The sequence below is a fragment of the Aulonocara sp. 'chitande type north' Nkhata Bay genome, linkage group LG3 (assembly GCF_057382095.1).
Source record: "Aulonocara sp. 'chitande type north' Nkhata Bay isolate Kocher_YH1m ecotype deep benthic linkage group LG3, A_spYH_male_GT1.1, whole genome shotgun sequence".
NCBI classification, from domain to species: domain Eukaryota; kingdom Metazoa; phylum Chordata; class Actinopteri; order Cichliformes; family Cichlidae; genus Aulonocara; species Aulonocara sp. 'chitande type north' Nkhata Bay.
Window position 1 is genome coordinate 40118311 of NC_141346.1, and position 22294 is coordinate 40140604.

The following is a 22294-nucleotide window of genomic DNA, read 5'->3' on the forward strand; positions in this document are numbered from 1 at the left end:
ATGTTGATTATGAGCAGAAGGAGCAGCCTTCACAATTCTTTCTTCTGTTATTCTGGGGCAGATTAGTGTGTCCAAAAATGCTGTTCCTGAGCTGCTCGAAAGGGGTTTTTAGACATAATTTGGTCCTTTGCATATTCTGGGATAGCTTATGTTTTATTGTTTGTTTGTTTTTCATTAAATCTGTTCTCAAGTTAAGATATGCTTACTTCCTGATATGTTTTCTCAGTTGGATGTTGTGAACAGACATTTCTTTACCATAGAAAGGATCCTATGATCATCCACAACTGTTGTCTTTCCTGGACGTCCAGGTCTCCTTATGTTGCTTAGGCAACCATCTATTGTATTTATCAGTCCCTCATATGTTAGCTTACAGTATTATTACCTCCCATTTAGTAGTTTCTTAAATTGCCAAAATTGATATAAGTTTGACTCTAATCTTGAAGTTGAACTTGTTTCACTTGCGCTGATCACATGCTGTGAGTTCACATCAACAGCTTACAAATGCAACTATTGGAATAAAGAAAGACCTTTTACATTTTGAATTAGTGAAGAAATAACGTAAAAATATAACACATGCCTTTTTCATAGACAGGTGTGTTTTGTGTGTGTGAATTACACTGAGGCCATGGAAAGAAGGCACTGTGTACAAAAATGACTTCAGTTTCTCAGTGATGAATGCACTATTTTGTTCAACTCCTCAAATGCAAACTGAGACTCTGCACTTAATCCAAACTCATTACACGTGCATCCATAGGCTAAATCTGACTATTGTCACGTCTGGTAGCGTGATTTCATTTTGCCAAGAAGGCCAAAACTTGATCATTTGCAAACCTTCTGCATTACAAGCGTGCAGATGTGCTGCAAATCCGAGCAGCTTCAAGTGTTTCACTTGCGTTTTTCAGTTTTTCTTTTAGTTCTGAAAAAGTTCAAACATGCAGCACGTACCTAAAACTTCACCCCGTGTTCCTGAAAACGTCACGCACATCTCTCACATTTGACTGCACTTGTTTTAAGTTACACATGAAACTGCATGGTTATAGTTGGAAGTGAAAAATGAGCAGTTCAGTTATTTGGGGTGAAAAACACAGAAATGGTTTGTGACCTTTTGTCAGTGCTTGTCAACTCGCCCTGTGCTTGCTATCTCCCTTCCCAGGTGAAGAGGAAGGGGATGGCTACGAGACCGATCACCAGGACTACTGTGAGGTGTGTCAGCAGGGCGGGGAGATCATCCTGTGCGACACCTGTCCTCGAGCGTACCACCTCGTCTGCCTTGAGCCTGAGCTGGACAAGGCCCCCGAGGGCAAGTGGAGCTGTCCCCATTGTGTAAGTACAACTGCTCCTGTTTTTTATTTTCCCGTCTCCTTTGCATCGTTTTTATTCCACAACTTATCTCCGAGCTGTGTGGCTACCTGAGCAGCAAAAACACCTGTTACTGTTAGTTAAAGCTTGTTTTCTTGGAGGATCAGATGAGTAGAAACCCTTTAAGCTTATCAGAAATCTGAGCGGGGAAGCGGCTACGTGCAGACATCCTGCCTCAACAAAAAACTGTCGCCAAATGTGGGTGTAATCTATTCAGCAATGGCACAAATATTGCTCAGTGCTAATTTCTAGATGCTGCGAAGTCTTGGTATCAGATCTCTGAGATTAGTCAGTTAAGGTGCTGTGAAACTGCTCACTAAATTGCTGCATTAAATCCACTGTGTAGAATTTTATGTGATTGTTTCGACTGGTTTAGCTTTTTAGTTTCTTTATGAGTCACGTGTTTTTATCTGTAGGGACGACCTGGTATTGATATCGAAAGTGTGAACAAAGTGAGCGATACTTGCGCTTAAATGTCATTTAGCTAACTGACTGGAGGAGCGGAGAAAAAGAGGGAAAGGGCATGCACTGGTGACAAACAGGAAGCTGAAAAGAAGCTTTTTACCTGCTGTTTATTCAGCGCAAGTGTCAGGTTTATCTGAGTCAAGCATCCCTGAATACCAAGAAGTGGTAGACTGGCATCGAATTTGAAGGAGAGCTGTATCAGAGCAGTATAACTGTCACACTCAAGGTGTTTGTTGACGTACTAGTGAGATACTTACACTTTGAAAGGGTTGGGGATTTTTTCTGGTCCTTTTTTTTTGGAAAATTTTGACTCCCCCGAGTAGGTGCTATAGCACAGTCAAAATTTCCACTTCATTAATCGTGAACATTTCAACAATCAAATGCCATGTTGTAAATATGTATGCATTATTCAAAAAGCAATGATTTGTAATGCCGTGTAACCATTCTGCAGTTTGAAAGTCACTGGTTCTTGCAAATAAACGATTTCACATTCTCATTTTATTCTGCACAGCAAGGCGAAAAGCTGCTTGCTTTCCTCCGGAGTGTGAGCTCCCTATATGTCACCAGGCTACATTTACAAATTGGCAAATGCCGGTTTTAATATCGTACAGTAGTTGCCAAAACTGTGTTTTATATAAGCTTGGGTCTGTAGTGACTGAGATAGCAGACATTTACTTTAACTGTCAGTGTTGCACAGGGATAGTAGACCCCAAATATGGGTTACATACTGCAGCTGTTACATAAATCAGGTATTTCTTTTTTTAACCTTTATTCACCCAGAATAGGCTCACTTGGAGCAGTGGTCTATTTTTCACAAACTCCATCCTTCACAGTCACGGAGGCCTACTTAAAACAGCACCTGAGCAGCTCCAGCAAAGGTCCTTCTCCCGCTTATCTTATGTCTCACAACCACATTCCCACTTAAGGCTAAAAGAGTCAATGGGAGCCAGGACTCTCAGTGCAATGAACAGCTGGCAACATTAGCAGCTTAATTTTTTTCTGTGAGTCATTAATATGTAACCACAAAATTCTCAATAAGCATCTTGTGGTTGTTGAAAGCTCCTTTTACTTCATGTGTTCAGGATGTTCCTCAGTTTAACAGTTTTGTTTTCTCTCGCTTTCTTTCAGGAAAAAGAGGGAATCCAGTGGGAAGCAAAAGACGAAGACTTTGAGGATTTTGAGGAGGACAGCGAGGACAGAGTGATATCAGAGGTCGGCGTGAGGGTCGCCACTGGGGCGGAGGAGGAAGATGACGACCACATGGAGTTCTGTCGGGTGTGTAAAGACGGAGGTGAGCTGTTGTGCTGCGACACCTGTACGTCTTCCTACCACATCCACTGTCTGAACCCGCCGTTGCCGGAGATTCCCAACGGAGAGTGGCTGTGTCCACGATGCACGGTCAGTTGATGCTCTTGTCACAGTGTTTTTTTAATCTATACCTCACAGATTTCCATCTTCTCGCTTAAATAAACTGATGTGATTTTAAAAATGCATTTTTGCTCCAGTGTCCGCCAATCAAGGGACGTGTCCAAAAGATCCTCCACTGGCGATGGGGTGAGCCTCCACCTCCCATTCCTGTTCCACCCGCTCCCGACGCTCCACCCGACGCCCCGCCACCGCCACCAATGAAAGGCAGGGCAGAGAGGGAGTTCTTTGTAAAGCTGACCGGACAGTCCTACTGGCACTGCACCTGGATCACTGAGCTGCAGGTGAGTCTGAAAGTCACAACCACAAATAATGGCAAGTCTGTTTTCTAGGGATTCCCCCTCCTCAGTCCAAATATTTCTTCTTCTTCTTCTTTTTAATCAAGCTCCTGCAGCCTAATGTACATCCCTTTGACAACATGCCGTAGCAAAAATATAAATAAAGTAATTAAATTCACAGTATTGCTCCCTATAAAATAACTGATATTTCTTATACACACACTGGCCATCAGGTATACCAGTACAAAAATAGCTAAAAAGTCAACACATGGCAGCAACTCTATGCCTTTAGACACGTAGACACGATGTGGACTTCCAGCACCTTGTGGAATCTGTGCCGTGAAGAATTAAAGTCGTTCTGAAGGCTAAACTGGGTCCAGCCCAGCAAGGTGTAACCAATGAAGTAGCCGTCTCAGGTAGTCAGCCTGGTTTGTTGTTGTTAAAAGACATATTTAAACTTACAGAGTTAGAGTTTTACTTGTTACATGTCCTTCAGAGGTTAAAATGCAGTTGTGTTTTGACTCTAGCCTGGCTCATTAGCTAATAACCACAAAAAATAACTTTTGCTTGCCCACCCTGGAGGAGAAGTATGAAAGAGAAAGCCCACACCAGACCACCCACAAACGGCCCTTTATAGGACCTTGTTTGGATTGTTGTTACACTGAAACTATGTATATCATGTGTAACTGTTGCTTAATCATCTCTGTGGCTGCAGCCGCTTCTCGCACACTCTTCCCTCAACAAGGGACCTACTTCACACACAGGCGTCTTAAAGGGGACAGAATGGGCGCTATCAGGCGAACCACGAGTGCAGCGCATTCGATTATCTGCATAAGCAAATGCTCGACCCCAAGAATCTTAAACTGATCCTTGGAAGCTTTATTCACAGGGCGGTCCTACTGTTTACACATATTTTAGCGACTGTTTTTACAGCCATAGATGGTATTTGTAAATGAACGTACATCATCACCATCACTAAAGATTATTATTCCCTTAAATTTCCTTTCTACTTTAAAAACTGCACTCAGCATGTCATTTGCAGTGTTTACTCAGCATTTTTGTATTCACCAGATTTATGAAACAAAACAGCAAAAACTGCTTTCTACATTTTTTAGATTGTTCTCCTGTGTTGAGTCTCTAATGCTTCAGATTTAAAAGATCTAACAATGGAAATCAAACCGTGGCTGAAATATAAACAACTGCTCTCCATATTTAGAATAAAATATATGACGAGGGTCACGTTTTTCCAAGTCTAAACAATGAAAAAAAAATGGTTTTGAAAACCACAAATCTAGGACGTCCTCACCTGAAAAATGATCATCTGACCAACTAATGTCTTTGTCTCATCAGCTGGAGATCTTCCACTCGGTCATGTATAGAAACTACCAGAGGAAGACGGACATGGACGAGCCTCCCAGCTTGGACTACGGCTCGGGGGGAGAGGATGAGAACGGAGTAGGAAAGAGCGAGAAGAGGAGGGCCAAAGACCCCCAGTATGCCATCATGGAGGACAAATACTACAGATATGGCATCAAGCCCGAGTGGATGATGATTCACCGGATCATCAATCACAGGTAAAGAGCCGTGCACACAAGCACGCAGAGGTCAGGTTTGTGAAGGACCACTAACTGTGATCATGTGTCTCCCTGCTAGTGTGGATAAGAAGGGGATATACCACTACCTGGTCAAGTGGCGAGACCTCGCCTACGACCAGTGTACATGGGAGAGAGACGACATGGATATCCCCGACTTTGCAATTTACAAGGCCAGCTACTGGAAACACAGGTATTTGTTTTTAAAGCTGTATTTCTCATTTATTAACCTCCTAAAACCTGCCGTCCACATATGTGGGCATCACATTTTGGGTTGTCCAGACCACAATACTAAATTTTGCTCTACAAAGGCCTGATATGCAGTTACGAGGACATTACACTGCCACCTGAAATGTTTCATGTTTCATGCTCTGAAATCTTTTACTTTTTTGACTTTGTTACAGGCATACGTCTTCCTGCAACCATATTGCTCATAGCGGCACAACTGCTGTTTCTCATTTTGTTTTTGTACTCAGGAAAAATGCTGCTGTGTTCAGACACCAAATAAAAAGTTTTGCACATCAATTGTGACTTTATTATGTTCTATCGAAATTTAATGCAAATCTCCTCATATGTGGATATAACTTTTCTCAGAAACTACATCAGGTAAAATGATCATTCGTTGTTTTTACATTCATCAGGTCTCAATCAGCCCAAAGAGAAATTAAAATTTCATGCAATGAAAACGTTCGGGTCTTAGGAGGTTAAAGCAAGTCCGCTAGTGTTTTTCAGCCGCTTCACAGAGACCTGCCCCACGTATACGTGCAGTCTCATCTCCCTTTGATGAATCGGATCCCTGCTAGAGTGAACAGCTTAGTGTCAGCAACGTGGCAATAATTCTGCTGCTGTTTAACAGGGACGCCATAATGAAGGAGGACCCAGACAAACCCAGGAAGATAAGGAACAAGAACTCAGATGAGGGTGAAGATGAGTCTCCAGGCTCACCACTCACTGATGTGAGTATTGTAAAGTGTGCAGCTGCTGTCTGCTGTTAGCCAGTCACTCTTTTTTGTTATAAAGTTATTAAATGTTTCTTATAAGAACAATCACACACTGCAATTCAGATTTACATTTTTTATATGCTATACTGTAAGGATTCCCTTACAATGTGTTCCCTTTATTTTTGTGTTAAATTGTACACATTTAAGGATCTTTATTGTATAAAAGCACACCACTGGTGAACCGACTTCGATTATTTTTACTAATAGTTTTACTAAAGCTGTCCGATGCAGCATGGGAGAATAACCACACTTTCCAATATTTCTCATTTTGCATATCTAAGCCTCTCTCTTGGTAATATTGCTCAAAACTATCTTTGAAAATGTAGATTATTGAACAGTTTCTGATTCATAACCTCATAATTGTTCAGCGTGGAGAGGTTTGTAAATCTGACAACTCAGTAGGTTACATAGGAGTTTAAAATCTGTACCATAAGTGCATCTGCTAAAAATCTCCGACGAGTTCAAATCCCAGTGATTGCCTGGGATTTTTCAAATTTATACCGCAGTCACAGGAAACACTACGAGGAGGCTGAGTGGTAGCATTGGCGACTGCCAGTATTTTTTTTTATCATGTACAAATCTGTGCGCATTAAACCACAATAAGTCAAAATACAAACAAACAGACACAATTTGACCTTTCAGTCAAAACCTTTACAGAAAATAAACAAAGACTGATGAATGAAATTAGTTTTTTCTTGGTAATCCAGATGTTTTCAGGAAATGTAAAGGAATTTCCATCCATCCATTCGCTTCCGCTTATCCTTTATCGGGGTCACGGGGGAGCTGGAGCCTATCCCAGCTGTCTTAGGGCGAGAGGCGGGGTACACGCTGGACAGGTCGCCAGTCTGTTGCAGGGCTAACACACAGACAGAGACAGCCATTCACTCCCACATTGGCAATTTAGAGTTTCCAGTTAACCCAATCGTATCTCCTCACCGTTTTCTCATTTCTTCCCTTCAGCCTACAATAAAATACGAGGAGCAGCCAGACTTTGTCACGTCAACGGGCGGCACGCTACATCTGTACCAACTGGAGGGCCTGAACTGGCTTCGGTTTTCCTGGGCTCAGGGCACTGACACCATCCTGGCGGACGAGATGGGGCTGGGAAAGACCATCCAAACCATCGTCTTCCTCTATTCACTTTTCAAAGAGGTGCTGACCTTATCTCTGCTTTTTTCCTTTAACGTTGTTTAAAGTCTCGCTGTGTAACACGGTACTGATTTCCCTCTCTGCTCGCTTCAGGGTCACACTAAGGGTCCATTTCTAGTCAGCGCTCCACTCTCCACCATCATCAACTGGGAGAGGGAGTTTGAGATGTGGGCCCCCGATTTCTACGTGGTGACGTACACGGGAGACAAGGACAGCCGAGCCATCATCAGAGAGAACGAGTTCTCCTTTGATGACACGGCCGTCAAGGGAGGAAAGAAGACCTTCAAACTGAGGGTAAGGAGGGATCGTTAGCAGTAGCGGGAAAACACGATATCGACAGTGGCGTCCACTCATCCTTCCTCCCTTGTTTGTCCTCCTGCAGCGAGAAGCTCCTATTAAATTCCACGTGCTGCTGACCTCCTACGAGCTGGTGACCATCGACCAAACGGCGCTGAAGTCTATTGACTGGGCCTGTCTGGTGGTGGATGAAGCTCACCGCCTTAAGAACAACCAGTCCAAGGTACAGCAGCTACTGCATATGAGTCCACATTAACGCACTTCACCTCTCTCTGGTGGCCAAACTATGCAATGGCAACACTTTAGTCCCACAGTACTTAACTACTTTCATAGGTCGTTTAATGTACTTTATCATGAGAGTAATAGATTAAGTATTAGCTGTACTTCTTCAGGAAGTTGGGGTCCATGCCATAATGACTTAATTACAACTAATTATAAGATCTATGCAATATAAGATATTTACTTACAGTATAAAACACCTTAAGGCGACTATTGTTGTGAGTTTGCACTATAGAAATAAAACTGATGTGAAATTAAGTCAAATATGTTTGTTTTTTAATGATGTGGAAGAGTTTAGAAAAATCCACTGAGAGTTAAATAACGCTGAGCTTCCTTATTTGTGTTTCCAGTTCTTCAGGCGTCTGAACGACTACAAGATCGACTACAAGCTTCTGCTCACAGGAACTCCGTTACAGAACAACCTGGAGGAGCTGTTTCACCTGCTCAACTTCCTCACACCTAACCGCTTCAAGTAGGACTTCTTTCTTTGTAAAGCACACACCTTCACACTACATGAACACCTAATTTTAAAAGGGGGTCCTACAAGAGTAGCTTTGCATGAGTCGTCATTCATTTAAAAAATAATGAATCTGTTCTAGCTTTTGGTGCAGCCCATTCACTTCATCCCCTGTTAGAAAAAGCTGTTTTACCTACTCTCTGTTAAGTGTGTCATATTTAACACATGAGTTTTTATGTGTTTGTGAGAGTGTAGAAGTATAATACAAATAAATCTCATGTATGCAAATTAATATTTAACTAATTATAAAATGGTCAGGTGTTTGAACAAACGCTGACAATTTTCTAGCAATTATAAAGAGTTGAGGCCACACTCTTGAAAGGCCACTTTCTTCTGATTGGCTGCCCCTCGTCTGGCTCCCTCAAACAAAAGCTTGTAAGCGTTGCGTCCATAGAAGCAAATGAAGCTGATATCTGTTCAGCACAAAAGTAGAAAAGATAGTAACTGAGTGTTTGGAGTAGTCTAAAGCCTAATGCTTAGGTTTACAGGGGTTACTATTATGTACACGTATCTCATTACCTGTAAACAGTAATGTGCCCAGTACTTGTAGCTCTACTAATTCATCTGTTCTTATTTCTAGTTGCAGTAGAATTGTCTATGATAGATTTTCTTCTCTCTCTCTTTGCAGTAACCTCGAGGGCTTCCTAGAAGAGTTCGCTGACATTTCCAAGGAGGACCAGATCAAGAAGCTCCATGACCTGCTGGGGCCTCACATGTTGCGCAGACTGAAGGCCGACGTCTTCAAGAACATGCCCGCCAAGACCGAGCTGATTGTCAGAGTGGAGCTGAGCCCTATGCAGAAGTATGACACTGACAAATGTAGATACAAATCTACGTTTGTAGCACTTAGACGAGCATCTTCCGTAGCCTAAAACCAAGGTCAGATTCAACTGAAAGGGTGTGTTTGTGTGTACAAGTGCGACAGTTAGTCTATACATCCTCTGTTGTTTGTAAGTGTTTGTTGGAGGGGAGAAAAAGGTTTTAAAAAGACTTCATCTTGATCTACACATTATATAAACATTGTATAAACAACAGGAGCCAGGCATTAATCTGGAGTTGGTACCCCTCTGCACTCTCCTGGGAAGCTTTTGTACATGTTGGAGCCTGTCTGTGGGATTGTTGTCCGTTAATGCAGAAAAGCATTTGGGCGGTCAGACACTGATGTCAGATCAGACGGGCTGACTCTTTCTAGTTCATCCCAAAGGTGTTCGGTAGAGTTGAGGTGTTCCCACAAAGCTGGAAATACAGAATTGAAGAACTGAAGAGTTTGTAAACTCTTAGATTTTTCTCATGATTTCCTTTCTTTTGGTTTCTTTTCTTGGAGACCAAAATGTGACACTACAAACCACATGAGAACATTCAGTCCTCTTATTGGCCGGATGTGTTCAGAGCAGGAGCAACATTGTTCTGGACTAGTGAATAACATGGAGCAGTTATTCCTAACATTTGTATTCAATATACCTGACTGCAACAAGATCGGCTAGAGATTGGATCACGTTTTCACCATAAACCAGTTGCTCGCTCATCCAATGGCCTTTTTGTTGTTATTTCGGTCCTCACTCATGTGCGATTACTTTGTTCACATCTGCACCAATCAACCACATTAAAGCGAAAAATGAACCAGCTGTGCATCTTAAAACTGAACAGCTGGCTCCTGGAATTCCTCCACCAGTGTCAGTGGGACTCAGTGAAATGCGAGAATTCAAAGATTTAATAGATCCATCTAATGTTGTTGACGTCGTGTTGACACACTCCTAATCATTTCACGATTTTGTGTTTTTCTTGGATTTTCTTAAATGCAGGAAATACTACAAGCTAATTCTGACCAAAAACTTTGAAGCTCTAAACTCGAAAGGCGGAGGAAATCAGGTCTCGCTGCTCAACATCATGATGGACCTAAAGAAGTGCTGCAATCATCCCTACCTCTTCCCCGTTGCCTCAATGGTGAGAAGAAACAAAAGGACACTTTTGTCTTTGGGGATTCTTGATCCACAGAAAGAGTAGATTTAATGCTGCTTAAGTTTCCTGTATTATTTCAGCATTTACTCCAAGATTTGCTTTAAATGAATAGCAAATTGCTTAACAGGGACACCCTGTGGTAATGTGTGGAAGAGCTCCTGTGTCATACTGTATCTTCTTTGTGTTTGTAGGAATCCCCGAAAACACCCAGCGGTGCTTATGAAGGGTCAGCCCTCACTAAGGCCTCTGGGAAACTGACCCTGTTGCAGAAGATGCTGAGGAAGCTGAAAGAGCAGGGACACCGAGTGCTGGTCTTCTCACAGGTACGTCTTCACACAGACACAAACGAGCGCGCATTCACACACGCAAACACCAGATGGGTATCTCCCTGCGCAGATGTTAAATTGGTCTCGTGACATCTCCAGAAGGCTCAGCGGCAGGCTGTGATTCCAGCTGTGCGGCTGCACGGGTAATCAAGTATTCATGAAAACACATGCCGGTGTCTCTCTCTACCTCTCTGTCTCCTCCGTTTTCAGATGACTAAAATGCTCGACTTACTTGAAGATTTTCTGGATTATGAAGGTTACAAGTACGAGCGAATTGATGGAGGCATCACGGGAGCGCTGAGGCAAGAAGCCATCGACCGCTTTAACGGTGAGACACAGGATCAAGTGCGGTAAGCTGACCGTGAGCTCAGCTAAGGATGAGTAGGTGTCACGCTGCCTTGCAGTACTCTAGAAAGACTCATTAAATTGACAGAAATAACAGACTAACCGAGAAAGTTTGCTGATTAAAATATAAGTTAAAATGTTTTAAAACGATACGAGACAGTTATACCAATAGGCTGTATGTACAAGACTGACACAGGCAGTAGTCAGTGAAGTCATGTGTTTCTGCCACATTTATTTTAGCTTGTTGAAACCAACCGTAACAAGCATGCCTGTGGAAGCTGGGACCACTGCACTCTTAAAGGGAGTGTGCCCTCGGTAGCTTCTCCTTCAGCACTAATGGGGCCATAATGGTTTTACAGAACCTTTTTACAGTGCAGGCAATATACTGCATTTTAAAATGATGCAATTTACACATTATTAATAAAACTACTGTTAAGTCAAATTTAATTTAAATGTGATGTACAAAGCGTGTCATTAAAGTGCTTATTTATTTATTCGTCGTCAGGATTCAGATGGTTCTCTACATTTAGGTCGAGGGTCATATGATGATGATGTTGCTTTGATTGCACAATAACAAGAAGAAATATGGAAAACACTTTCAAAAACATTCTGTTGGTAACTCTCAACTCCTCATTTGACTTTTGGGATTCAATGTTTAAGAAAATGAAGAATCTGAGGGCAAGATTTAGCATGATGATCATAGAAATAATACCTCCCAAATGCGGTAAAGCAAAAGCAACAAGTCTGTTTTGAAAATGTAAGGAGTAAAAAGTACATAAATTTTTTTTTTATTCAGGGAGTAAAAGTAAAAAGTAGTCCGAAAAAAAAAGTAAAGTATAAACAACTGTAAATTGCACTTAAGTACATTAAGGAAGTATTTGTACTTCGTTACCTACAGGGAGTGCAGAATTATTAGGCAAGTTGTATTTTTGAGGAATAATTTTATTATGGAACAACAACCATGTTCTCAATGAACCCAAAAAACTCATTAATATCAAAGCTGAATGTTTTTGGAAGTAGTTTTTAGTTTGTTTTTAGTTGTAGTTATTTTAGGGGGATATCTGTGTGTGCAGGTGACTATTACTGTGCATAATTATTAGGCAACTTAACAAAAAACAAATATATACCCATTTCAATTATTTATTTTTACCAGTGAAACCAATATAACATCTCCACATTCACAAATATACATTTCTGACATTCAAAAACAAAACAAAAACAAATCAGCGACCAATATAGCCACCTTTCTTTGCAAGGACACTCAAAAGCCTGCCATCCATGGATTCTGTCAGTGTTTGATCTGTTCACCATCAACATTGCGTGCAGCAGCAACCACAGCCTCCCAGACACTGTTCAGAGAGGTGTACTGTTTTCCCTCCTTGTAAATCTCACATTTGATGATGGACCACAGGTTCTCAATGGGGTTCAGATCAGGTGAACAAGGTGGCCATGTCATTAGTTTTTCTTCTTTTATACCCTTTCTTGCCAGCCACGCTGTGGAGTACTTGGACGCGTGTGATGGAGCATTGTCCTGCATGAAAACCATGTTTTTCTTGAAGGATGCAGACTTCTTCCTGTACCACTGCTTGAAGAAGGTGTCTTCCAGAAACTGGCAGTAGGACTGGGAGTTGAGCTTGACTCCATCCTCAACCCGAAAAGGCCCCACAAGCTCATCTTTGATGATACCAGCCCAAACCAGTACTCCACCTCCACCTTGCTGGCGTCTGAGTCGGACTGGAGCTCTCTGCCCTTTACCAATCCAGCCACGGGCCCATCCATCTGGCCCATCAAGACTCACTCTCATTTCATCAGTCCATAAAACCTTAGAAAAACCAGTCTTGAGATATTTCTTGGCCCAGTCTTGATGTTTCAGCTTGTGTGTCTTGTTCAGTGGTGGTCGTCTTTCAGCCTTTCTTACCTTGGCCATGTCTCTGAGTATTGCTCACCTTGTGCTTTTGGGCACTCCGGTGATGTTGCAGCTCTGAAATATGGCCAAACTGGTGGCAAGTGGCATCTTGGCAGCTGCACGCTTGACTTTTCTCAGTTCATGGGCAGTTATTTTGCGCCTTGGTTTTCCCACACGCTTCTTGCGACCCTGTTGACTATTTTGAATGAAACGCTTGATTGTTCGATGATCACGCTTCAGAAGCTTTGCAATTTTGAGACTGCTGCATCCCTCTGCAAGATATCTCACTATTTTTGACTTTTCTGAGCCTGTCAAGTCCTTCTTTTGACCCATTTTGCCAAAGGAAAGGACGTTGCCTAATAATTATGCACACCTGATATAGGGTGTTGATGTCATTAGACCACACCCCTTCTCATTACAGAGATGCACATCACCTAATATGCTTAATTGGTAGCAGGTGTTCGAGCCTATACAGCTTGGAGTAAGACAACATGCATGAAGAGGATGATGTGGACAAAATACTCATTTGCCTAATAATTCTGCACTCCCTGTACAAAGCACGCAGCTGTGGAAAAGTGCTTGTGTCAACGGGTGTGACTGAGTGAATGAAGTATGTTGTATAAAGCAGTCAAATATAGTAGAAAAGCACCATTTACACACCCACACACACAAAGTGAAACCCATGATGTCAAAGCCTTTTTTGTTGAGATATTTTATTTTATTTTTTGTGGTGGTGGGGGGTGACCTTTATTGGATAGTGGAGAGTGGATGGGAAGAAGGGGGAAATTAAGCAACAAAGCGCCTGGTGTTAGACTAGAAGCCTTGTGACACCCAATGAGCAAAATTGGCACCTTGTCTTCTTCATGTTTTTCTCTCTGGAAACACAGTGACAATTTAAATCACAGAGAGGCAGCAGAAGAAGAATCTGTATGATTAAAAATATATATATATATATTTATAGAAATTGCTGGGGACCGTGTGGGTTCGGAGGTAGAGACAGCCATGCTTGGGATAAATCTGACCGCTCAGGAGGGGTGCAGGACTTAAATTCTTGCATCTATCCCGCCAGATAAACATGAATCGTATGTGTAACAGCTGATCTGAGTGATTTGTAGAAGACAACATTGTTTTACTGTCAGAACCTGATCCATGTATGCAGTAATGAACGGTGGTTAGCACTGTCGCCTCACAGTAGAAGGTCCTGTGTTCAATTCCACCATCATGCCGGGGTCTTTCTTGCATGTTCTCCCCATGTTTGCGTGGGTTCTCTCCGCTTCCCACAGTCCAAAGGCATGCAGGTAGTCATGATAGGTTAATTGGTAACACTAAATTGCCCACAGGTGTGAAGGCAGGTGCGAATGTCTTTTATGAATGCCTCGCGACGCTGCCGAGATTCATCAAAGTCACTGTTACGTGCTGTAAGATCGTCCTGCATCAGCGATTCGTTTATGGCAGCTGTAGCTCAGGTGGAAGGTTGGTGGATCGATCTCAGCCCCGGTGCATCGGAGTGTGTGCAAAGATCACAAAGCATTTAAGCGTAGATAAAATCGCTGTATTGGAGGAATGAGCTTTCTGCACTCTGTAAATGCTCAGACTTTGTCACTGTAAAAAGAAGCAACTTGTAGCCTGTAAAACAAGATGTATCCTTGTATGTGTTACGCATACAATTTGGAAAATGGGGATTTTCACCTTTCCTCCCTGTAGTCCAGCTAAGTTAGTTGAGTTCTGCTCTGTTTGATTATTATATCGGTGTTATTGAACAGTAGAACTATTTGGGGCTCAGCTCTAAACATTCAGGCTGAAGAGCTCCAGGACAGAACGAATGTTTTGGCCCCGTGCTCACAGCTTTGAGCGCATCCACCCGCTCCAATTATGAGCTCATTCTGACAGCATCACCCCTTCCAGCTACAGCTATCACAGCCACATAAGGTTCAAAATAGAGCCCCTTTTTAAGGTGATAATATCAGTGCAGTCTTTGATAAATTGCTTGCTGCAGACTTTAGTAAAGCATGTTTGCGTGATTCTTTTACACACTGTCCTACAAGTGTTCCTGTTTATTTCCCTCTCACACATACGCTCTCCGCCCTCTCTGTTTCCAGCTCCGGGTGCTTGCCAGTTTTGCTTCTTGCTCTCCACCAGAGCCGGAGGTTTAGGCATCAACCTGGCCACAGCGGACACTGTCATCATCTTCGACTCGGACTGGAATCCTCATAATGACATTCAGGTGCCGTTCGGTCGGCTTTTCGTGTAAGCGAAGTGATCTCTACTTCATAAAACTTTGCCTCTTTAAAGAATTACCTCATCGCTTCCTTCGCAGGCCTTCAGTCGAGCTCACCGCATCGGACAGGCCAACAAGGTCATGATTTATCGTTTCGTAACGCGAGCCAGCGTGGAGGAGCGTATCACCCAGGTGGCCAAGAGGAAGATGATGCTGACCCACCTAGTGGTGCGCCCGGGTTTGGGATCCAAGGCAGGCTCCATGACCAAGCAGGAGCTGGATGACATCCTCAAGTTTGGGACGGAGGAGCTCTTCAAGGACGAGGGGGAAGGTGACGGCAGTTACTGTTGAATCTAAAAATAACACGTCCACGAGCTGAGCTGGATCTGTTAGTCAAATAAAACTAGGATTGTCTGTTAAATGTAATCAAGTAGGGGTTTGGCTTGGATTGGGATAGATTCTAATAGGGCATGTTTTGATAGGCTTATTCTGCTGAATTCAATTATTTTGTCAAATACACTCAGTTTAATGCCTTTCATTCTGACAGGTTTCGCCACAGGGCATTCCTGGCATGTTCTGGTGTTATTGATTAAAATAACTGACAAGAGCATTTTTACTTGTTAAAATGTGTTGGAAGAACCATAGAAACAATTGCTCGCTTTTTAACTCCACATTTGGCAGGCATGAAGAACAGTTCAGGGGATAAAGTTGAGGACGAGGGCAACGTCATTCACTATGACAGCACCGCCATCGAGAGGCTGCTGGACCGAAGCCAAGACGACACAGACGACTCGGATGTCCAGAACATGAACGAGTACCTCAGCTCCTTCAAAGTGGCCCAGTACATGGTGCGAGAAGAAGATAAGGTGAGGACACATTGAATACCCATTTATTGTATCTTTGCTTGCAAAAATGTGCAACTTGTGCAAAGGTCTGGAGTGGAGACATCGTTTTCTCCTCACATGGATGAAAAATAGAGATGAAGTGTAGCATTTCTTTGCACATACATGTTTAATGCTGCAGATCGAGGAGATTGAGCGGGAGATAATCAAACAGGAGGAGAACGTGGACCCAGATTATTGGGAGAAGCTTTTGCGGCATCACTACGAACAGCAACAAGAGGATCTGGCAAGCAAACTTGGTAAAGGAAAGAGGAACCGCAAGCCTGTCAACTACAATGATGCTGCACAGGAAGACCAAGGTAGGGGGCGAGTCTCGTGTAAGATGAAGAAACTCCACATAACAGAATGATGCTTAGGAGTAGGAAGCCCTGGATGTGAACATGGGTCCTCGTTCACGTGGACCTAAGAATGGATGTAAGATTTATTATGTTAATCTGGGGATCGAAGTAGAAAAATAATGAGGTCTCAGATTATGTGTGTGTGCTTTTTGAGTTATGACTTGCACAGTGGAAGTGAATGGGCCTGGCCTATTGACAGACCACCGTGTGCTGTTTCAGAGTGGCATGCTGACATTTCAGATAACCAGTCCGAGTACTCGGTGGGTTCTGAGGAGGAGGACGAGGACTTTGATGATCGGCCAGAAGGTAAGGAAAAGAATCGGAGGCATCAGATCGAGCAGAGCTGCTTGTGAAAGTCGAAATATATATTTTGTAGGACACGCTCTCAGGCCTGTGTTGAATTACAGCTTGAATTTGATTTAGTTGTTACAGTTCCCTGGCAGAGCAGAACAAGTTGGCTTGCCAAAAATTCAAACCAAAATGCTTCAGGCTTATCAGAAGTTTTTAACTCTTGGTTGACACGAATAACTGCCGGGTTGCAAAATGTAAAAATAAATAAAGAACATGTTTTATTGAGCGCATCTGTCTTTTTTGTAGCAAATATTCTTACGTGCGTCATTTTTGTTGCCTAATTTTTTGCACAGGACGACGGCAATCACGTCGGCAGTTGAGGAATGACAAAGATAAACCTCTGCCTCCTCTTCTGGCCAGGGTGGGAGGCAACCTTGAGGTTTGTACAGCTCTGGAACTAGTCTTACTCATTTGTTTTATTTTAAATTGTGATATTTCTGAAATCTGTCAGGCTTTTTTTTTTTAAAGCGAACTAGCATTCACGGTTATTTTTTCAGCGATCTTTAAAAACCGAATGATCCTTTATTGGAGATGGCGGCAAAGCAATTACTTCTTCAATAGCTCTGAACCGTCTAAGCTCATTCATCATCCTGATTATGATGGACGTGATAATGATCTCCTGCACTGTTAAAGATTGGACTTAGAGTTTATTTTAGCATTATCAAAGAGTCAGACTTAAACAGAAAAGGCCCTGGGAGGTTTTAAAAACACAAAAGTGTCTGCAAGATTATGAAAAAGTTTTTCATTCTGGCATTTTCAATCAAGCTCTAGGATAATAGTAGTTCACATATATAAACTGTTCTTTCAATAGGTTCTGGGCTTTAACACACGCCAGCGCAAAGCTTTCCTGAATGCTGTAATGCGCTGGGGGATGCCATCTCAGGATGCTTTCTCTTCTCAGTGGCTTGTAAGAGACCTTAAAGGCAAGACTGAGAAAGAATTCAAGTAAGTAACAGACAGTTTATTACACGGAGGACCAAAACCCACAAAATTAAAATTATTACACATCATTTTGTAGATTCACAAGGAATTAAATGCACGAAATGCACATCTTAAAACACTCTGCAGTGCAAAGAACAATCATATCAGAAACTGACTTCTACTTTTCGCGCTCGCTATCCAGTGACAGAGATGTCACGGCTCAGTGGGTGATAATCCAATTCATCCTGTTCCAACATTGCATCATGCCATTAAACAGTCTGTTTCATTGTGAAGCTGCCAGTAATAAAAGAGCAATGAACTGGATTCGAAGCTTCGGGCGACTCACAAAAAAATCTTAAAAATATTCTTACTTTGTGTACAATTTTGTCTAAATTCTGATTGTTAACATCAGAATTCCCACTAAAAAGTTGTGTAGCTTTTTCTTTGAACTTGATAATGGCAGTTATGCACCAGGGTTAGGGGGCGACTATAACATCCTGCAGTTATAAAGGGTGTTTTTAAAGAAATGATGCATATGTAATTTGTTGGCTTTGCAGCAGATGGTGAAACAGCTGTGATGAGCTGATAAAGAGAACCAGACATAAACCTGAATGAAAGCATCAGCCCTATCCTTACCATCATTCACAAGTTAGATCCTGGCATGATGCTTGTAATAAATCCACAGCAGACCCGACCACACGTTCATGCTTTGCAGCATACTTTATTAACAGACACTATTTCCATACATACATAATATACACATCACATGCTGCATAAAGGAATTAAACACAAAAGTGAACAGTGCTGTGAAAATAACTAGGAGAAAATACAAAATGTTATTAAGATATAATATTCAAATATGCTTTTGTTTTTTATTATGGTGGTCTTGGTCCTCCACACTATCAAGGTCAAGCTTTTAAACTTCCTCTAAGTCCAGTATGTTCATCTATCTCTGCCTTCTTCTTTCCCAGAGCTTACGTGTCTCTCTTCATGCGCCACTTGTGCGAGCCCGTCGCCGATGGAGCCGAGACGTTCGCCGATGGCGTCCCAAGAGAAGGACTGTGTCGACAGCCAGTTCTCACACGTATTGGCGTCATGTCACTCCTCAAGAAGAAGGTTAGACGAAACCTGTTGCCTTTCCTAGTTGCAGACAGATGAGGTGAATGATGCAAGTTATGACAGCTCTCATCCTCAAGAGTATTCTCTGGGGGAATCACTTTAATAACAAGATGTGTGGTTTAATATTCCAGGAAACGCAATTTGGTATGGAAAAAATACGACTGGTGTGTCTGTTTGGAGTACAATCAAACAAAGTCGTGCTCTTTTAATAAGGCCCCGTCACACAAACCTAAAGATCAGGCGGCAACCATCTGTCAGCCACCGGTCACAAGGGGATAATGTGTATTCCCCAACTGGTTGGCAAGTGTTTGCTGGAGATTCATTTGTCTTGACATTCACTGCTAAGCCCTAGTCACACAGGTTAGTAACTCCCTCATAACCACCAGCCACTTCTGTAAAATGGGCAAACTGTGACTGTGATGGCAAACAGGTATACAGTGCTGCAAAGCAGAATTTACATCCTGCAGATTTCCACACAACAGCAGGATAGTCACCATTTGGTTGCATGGCTAAAGAGTTGGAAGTATGCAGCTGCACCTTCTTATTCTCTTTCACCCTGCAAAATTTTAAATTTGTCAGCAGTGAGATGTCAATACTTGAATTTCTGACAAGGGTGTAGAATTTAGTAGAGAAAAAAGGGGCTTATTATAATATGCAATAACTACTGAACTGTTACTGGAAATAATTTGGATCAAAAATTAAAAATCAGTTTGAAGTAAAGGGAGCAGTTTGCGTTTTTCCTAATCTGAGTGTCACCACACTATTTCTAAAAGGATTGGCTTTGTTATTTCTGACTAACTACGTGTGCGTGTAGGCTCAGATGCCATCTTTATCCTATAAAAAAGTCAAACTGTGTCTCTCGCTGATTCATTAGGTGACAGTTTATATTATGTGTCAGTAGAGAACAGTTCGATAATAAATGGAAGCAGGAGAAACCCAGCAGTTGTGTTTGTTGCTCCCTGCTGGTTCTGTGTCAGAGTCTTTCCTTTGAGTTAAATAAATGCTTGGAACATCGAACAGCAGCAGAAACAAAAAGTACTTCTTAAAACTGCATTAGTAGCTTTTATAGCTCAGATAAAGATTCAGAGTTTAAGGTGTTTATTGTTGCTCTGATTGTGTAAATAGGGTCTTGTGAAATGTGAAAAACATTAAGTGTGCTAACTAAGACTCCAGTGTGTTTTGTACCAGTGCAAGTAAAGATTTATATGAACAACACTACTACTACAACACTACAGAGACATGCACTTTTGCAGTATGCATTGCTCATTTGTTGAGTGTATCTGTTATTTATTTAATAGTTTTACGGTTATAGGGGGAAAAATGTGTTCACTAGTCTGCTGGTGTGTGATATGTGGATCTTGTACCTCTCATTGGGCATTAGAGAGATCAGACTGTTGTGTGCATAAATGCTTCCTGGATCTCTTCCCTACTTACTGGTCTATATTGGGGCCAGAACATCATCTAGTATTTTTCCATTTACAAAATTTTAGTGTTGTTTATCCAAGTTTCTTTCTGTCTGTGCAGCTTGCACTTGACCATGCTTGTCAGATTTATGTGTTTCTCTATCCAAAATATGAAAACCATGATAATCAGGGGTAAATAAACACCTCAGCAAAGAGATTGCCCTTGCAATTCTTGCCATAACAGAAAATGTCCAGTTTACTCAAGCATATCATGAACTCAGCTCTCATTCAGCTGTGGAGAATTAACAGTAATATTGTGAATATCTTGTGCAAAAATATCTTGTGCAGTTAAATGCAAAGTGGGAACGCTGGACTGTGCAGGTAACTGCTGAAAACTACTGCACGGAGAGTAAATTACTGAATGTAAATACGCTGAAAGACTAACGTAGAATAATTGCAACTACAAATCGTATGTAAGAAAGTTTGGATAAATATAATGATGATAAAGCACATCCAGATTTTTTTGTTTATAGGTGTTTTTGAAGAAAAGAAGAAATAGACCTCTTTCATGTGAAACGATCAATCATTACATCTCTAAATACCCTTTGATTTCTTTGCTGCTTCCACTTTCTCAGTTTATCTTAGTTTATCGAAACATCTTCTTTCCAGTTTTCAGTCCAACTTGTTTAAACGTGTACACATCCTGATCTGCTATCTGTGCCAGAGGGATTGTGTGATATACTGCCAGGCAAACAGGGCATGTAGGTGGTGTGTTTAAAGGAGGTGGTATTAGGTAAAGTGCGTGGGTGCCAAGTTTTTTATTTAATTTTTTTACTGAGTGTTTCATGTTTTGTGTTCAGATCCAGGAGTTTGAGCACATCAACGGTCGGTGGAGTCTTCCAGAGCTCAAGTCTGAGGTTAGCATAGACAAATCCTCCTCCAGGGCCTCTTCTCCTGCGGTGAAAACCGCCACGCCCACCCCAGATGCCAGCTATAACAACACACCGTGCACCTCAAAGCCAGGTAACCCAAAAACGTCCAATAACAGCGGCCAGCAGAGGGCGCTCCACGTAAATAAAAGCATGGTTGATGTGTAATGTGCAAATGATTTTACGTGTATGAACAAATGCAGCGACCCCTGCTCCTGCAGAGAAGATGGAAAAGAATGGGAAGGAGGGAGAAAAGGAGGAGGACAAGGAGGACGTTGAGGCCCTTGTGGAAAAAGAGAAACTGAAGGAGAAGGACGAAAGGAAAGAGGTGGATGGCAACAAAACTGCAGACCCTACAGAGGTGGGACTTGGTCCTCAAAATGCAAATCAAAACCTGCATGCAGTACAGTGTCTTCTCAATTATTCCAATAATCTTAATATTTATGCATATTTCTGTTTTGTCAGTAAAACCTCTGACTTATTTCACAAATCTCTTATTTGTTGCACATATCCCACTTTCATTGAAAATTAAAAATTATATTTTACATGCAGGCATTGCAGTCTTAAAATTATCTATGCAATCAGTTTCACGGTATCAGCAGTTTCATGCAGTATGGTACTCAGTTTAAAGCTTAAAAGACAGAAAAACACAAAAAAAATATTCCACCACTCAAATTTTAAGACTATTAAGGCCATAGTGGCAAATGAACAGGTGGTCTGTTTATTACCTTATTATTTCTCTGATGTAGCATGTTTCCACAACAAATTGTGCAATTTTTTGTATAAATTTATTAAGCTAATTAGAAGATTTATTGTGGCCATCGAAGAGATTTCTCCCTGTGTGACCGTAGACTGTATATAAAAGATGGATATTGGACTGAAAAGCCAGTTATGGTGCATCTTAACCTGCGTTCTGTTTAACAGCCAGCAGAGGGCGACTCTTCTGGTTGCAAATGTGGGGCTTTCTCACGGGACGTTCTGCAAATATGCTCGAGAGTTGTTGGCCATATGGGATGTGACAACTTCTGGTTGCTAGGGAAACGTATCCCCTGACTGGTTGGGAGTGGTTCCCGGTGACTGCTTTGGTTGCTAGCAGATTGCCATGGTTGCTTGTAGGGACTTTTTCCTTCCAACTGTTAGCAAATGAGTTGTTTGATTGTTGGGGCTGTCTCTCTGTTAATATAGAGTCCTTCCTTACCTTACAAAATAAAGCAC

At 41.9% G+C, this 22294-nt stretch overlaps 1 protein-coding gene across 4 annotated transcripts in view; it reads left to right on the forward strand.

The window, feature by feature from the left end:
• chd3 (chromodomain helicase DNA binding protein 3) overlaps positions 1-22294 on the forward strand; it is a 56431-nt gene that overhangs the window by 8555 nt on the left and 25582 nt on the right. For 3 of the 4 annotated variants that reach the window (XM_086280952.1, XM_086280960.1, XM_086280974.1), the window contains 24 exons: positions 1154-1323; positions 2953-3222; positions 3330-3533; positions 4878-5101; positions 5181-5312; positions 5976-6075; positions 7081-7272; positions 7363-7563; positions 7652-7789; positions 8196-8317; positions 8991-9164; positions 10165-10306; positions 10513-10644; positions 10858-10975; positions 14998-15122; positions 15216-15447; positions 15798-15982; positions 16140-16317; positions 16576-16662; positions 17001-17086; positions 17519-17652; positions 18600-18744; positions 21011-21173; positions 21283-21440. In XM_086280952.1, coding sequence (XP_086137078.1) covers positions 1154-1323; positions 2953-3222; positions 3330-3533; positions 4878-5101; positions 5181-5312; positions 5976-6075; positions 7081-7272; positions 7363-7563; positions 7652-7789; positions 8196-8317; positions 8991-9164; positions 10165-10306; positions 10513-10644; positions 10858-10975; positions 14998-15122; positions 15216-15447; positions 15798-15982; positions 16140-16317; positions 16576-16662; positions 17001-17086; positions 17519-17652; positions 18600-18744; positions 21011-21173; positions 21283-21440 — 3812 coding nt within the window. The remainder of the gene's footprint in view (positions 1-1153; positions 1324-2952; positions 3223-3329; positions 3534-4877; positions 5102-5180; positions 5313-5975; positions 6076-7080; positions 7273-7362; positions 7564-7651; positions 7790-8195; positions 8318-8990; positions 9165-10164; positions 10307-10512; positions 10645-10857; positions 10976-14997; positions 15123-15215; positions 15448-15797; positions 15983-16139; positions 16318-16575; positions 16663-17000; positions 17087-17518; positions 17653-18599; positions 18745-21010; positions 21174-21282; positions 21441-22294) is intronic. The other variant, XM_086280966.1, reaches the window with a different exon arrangement.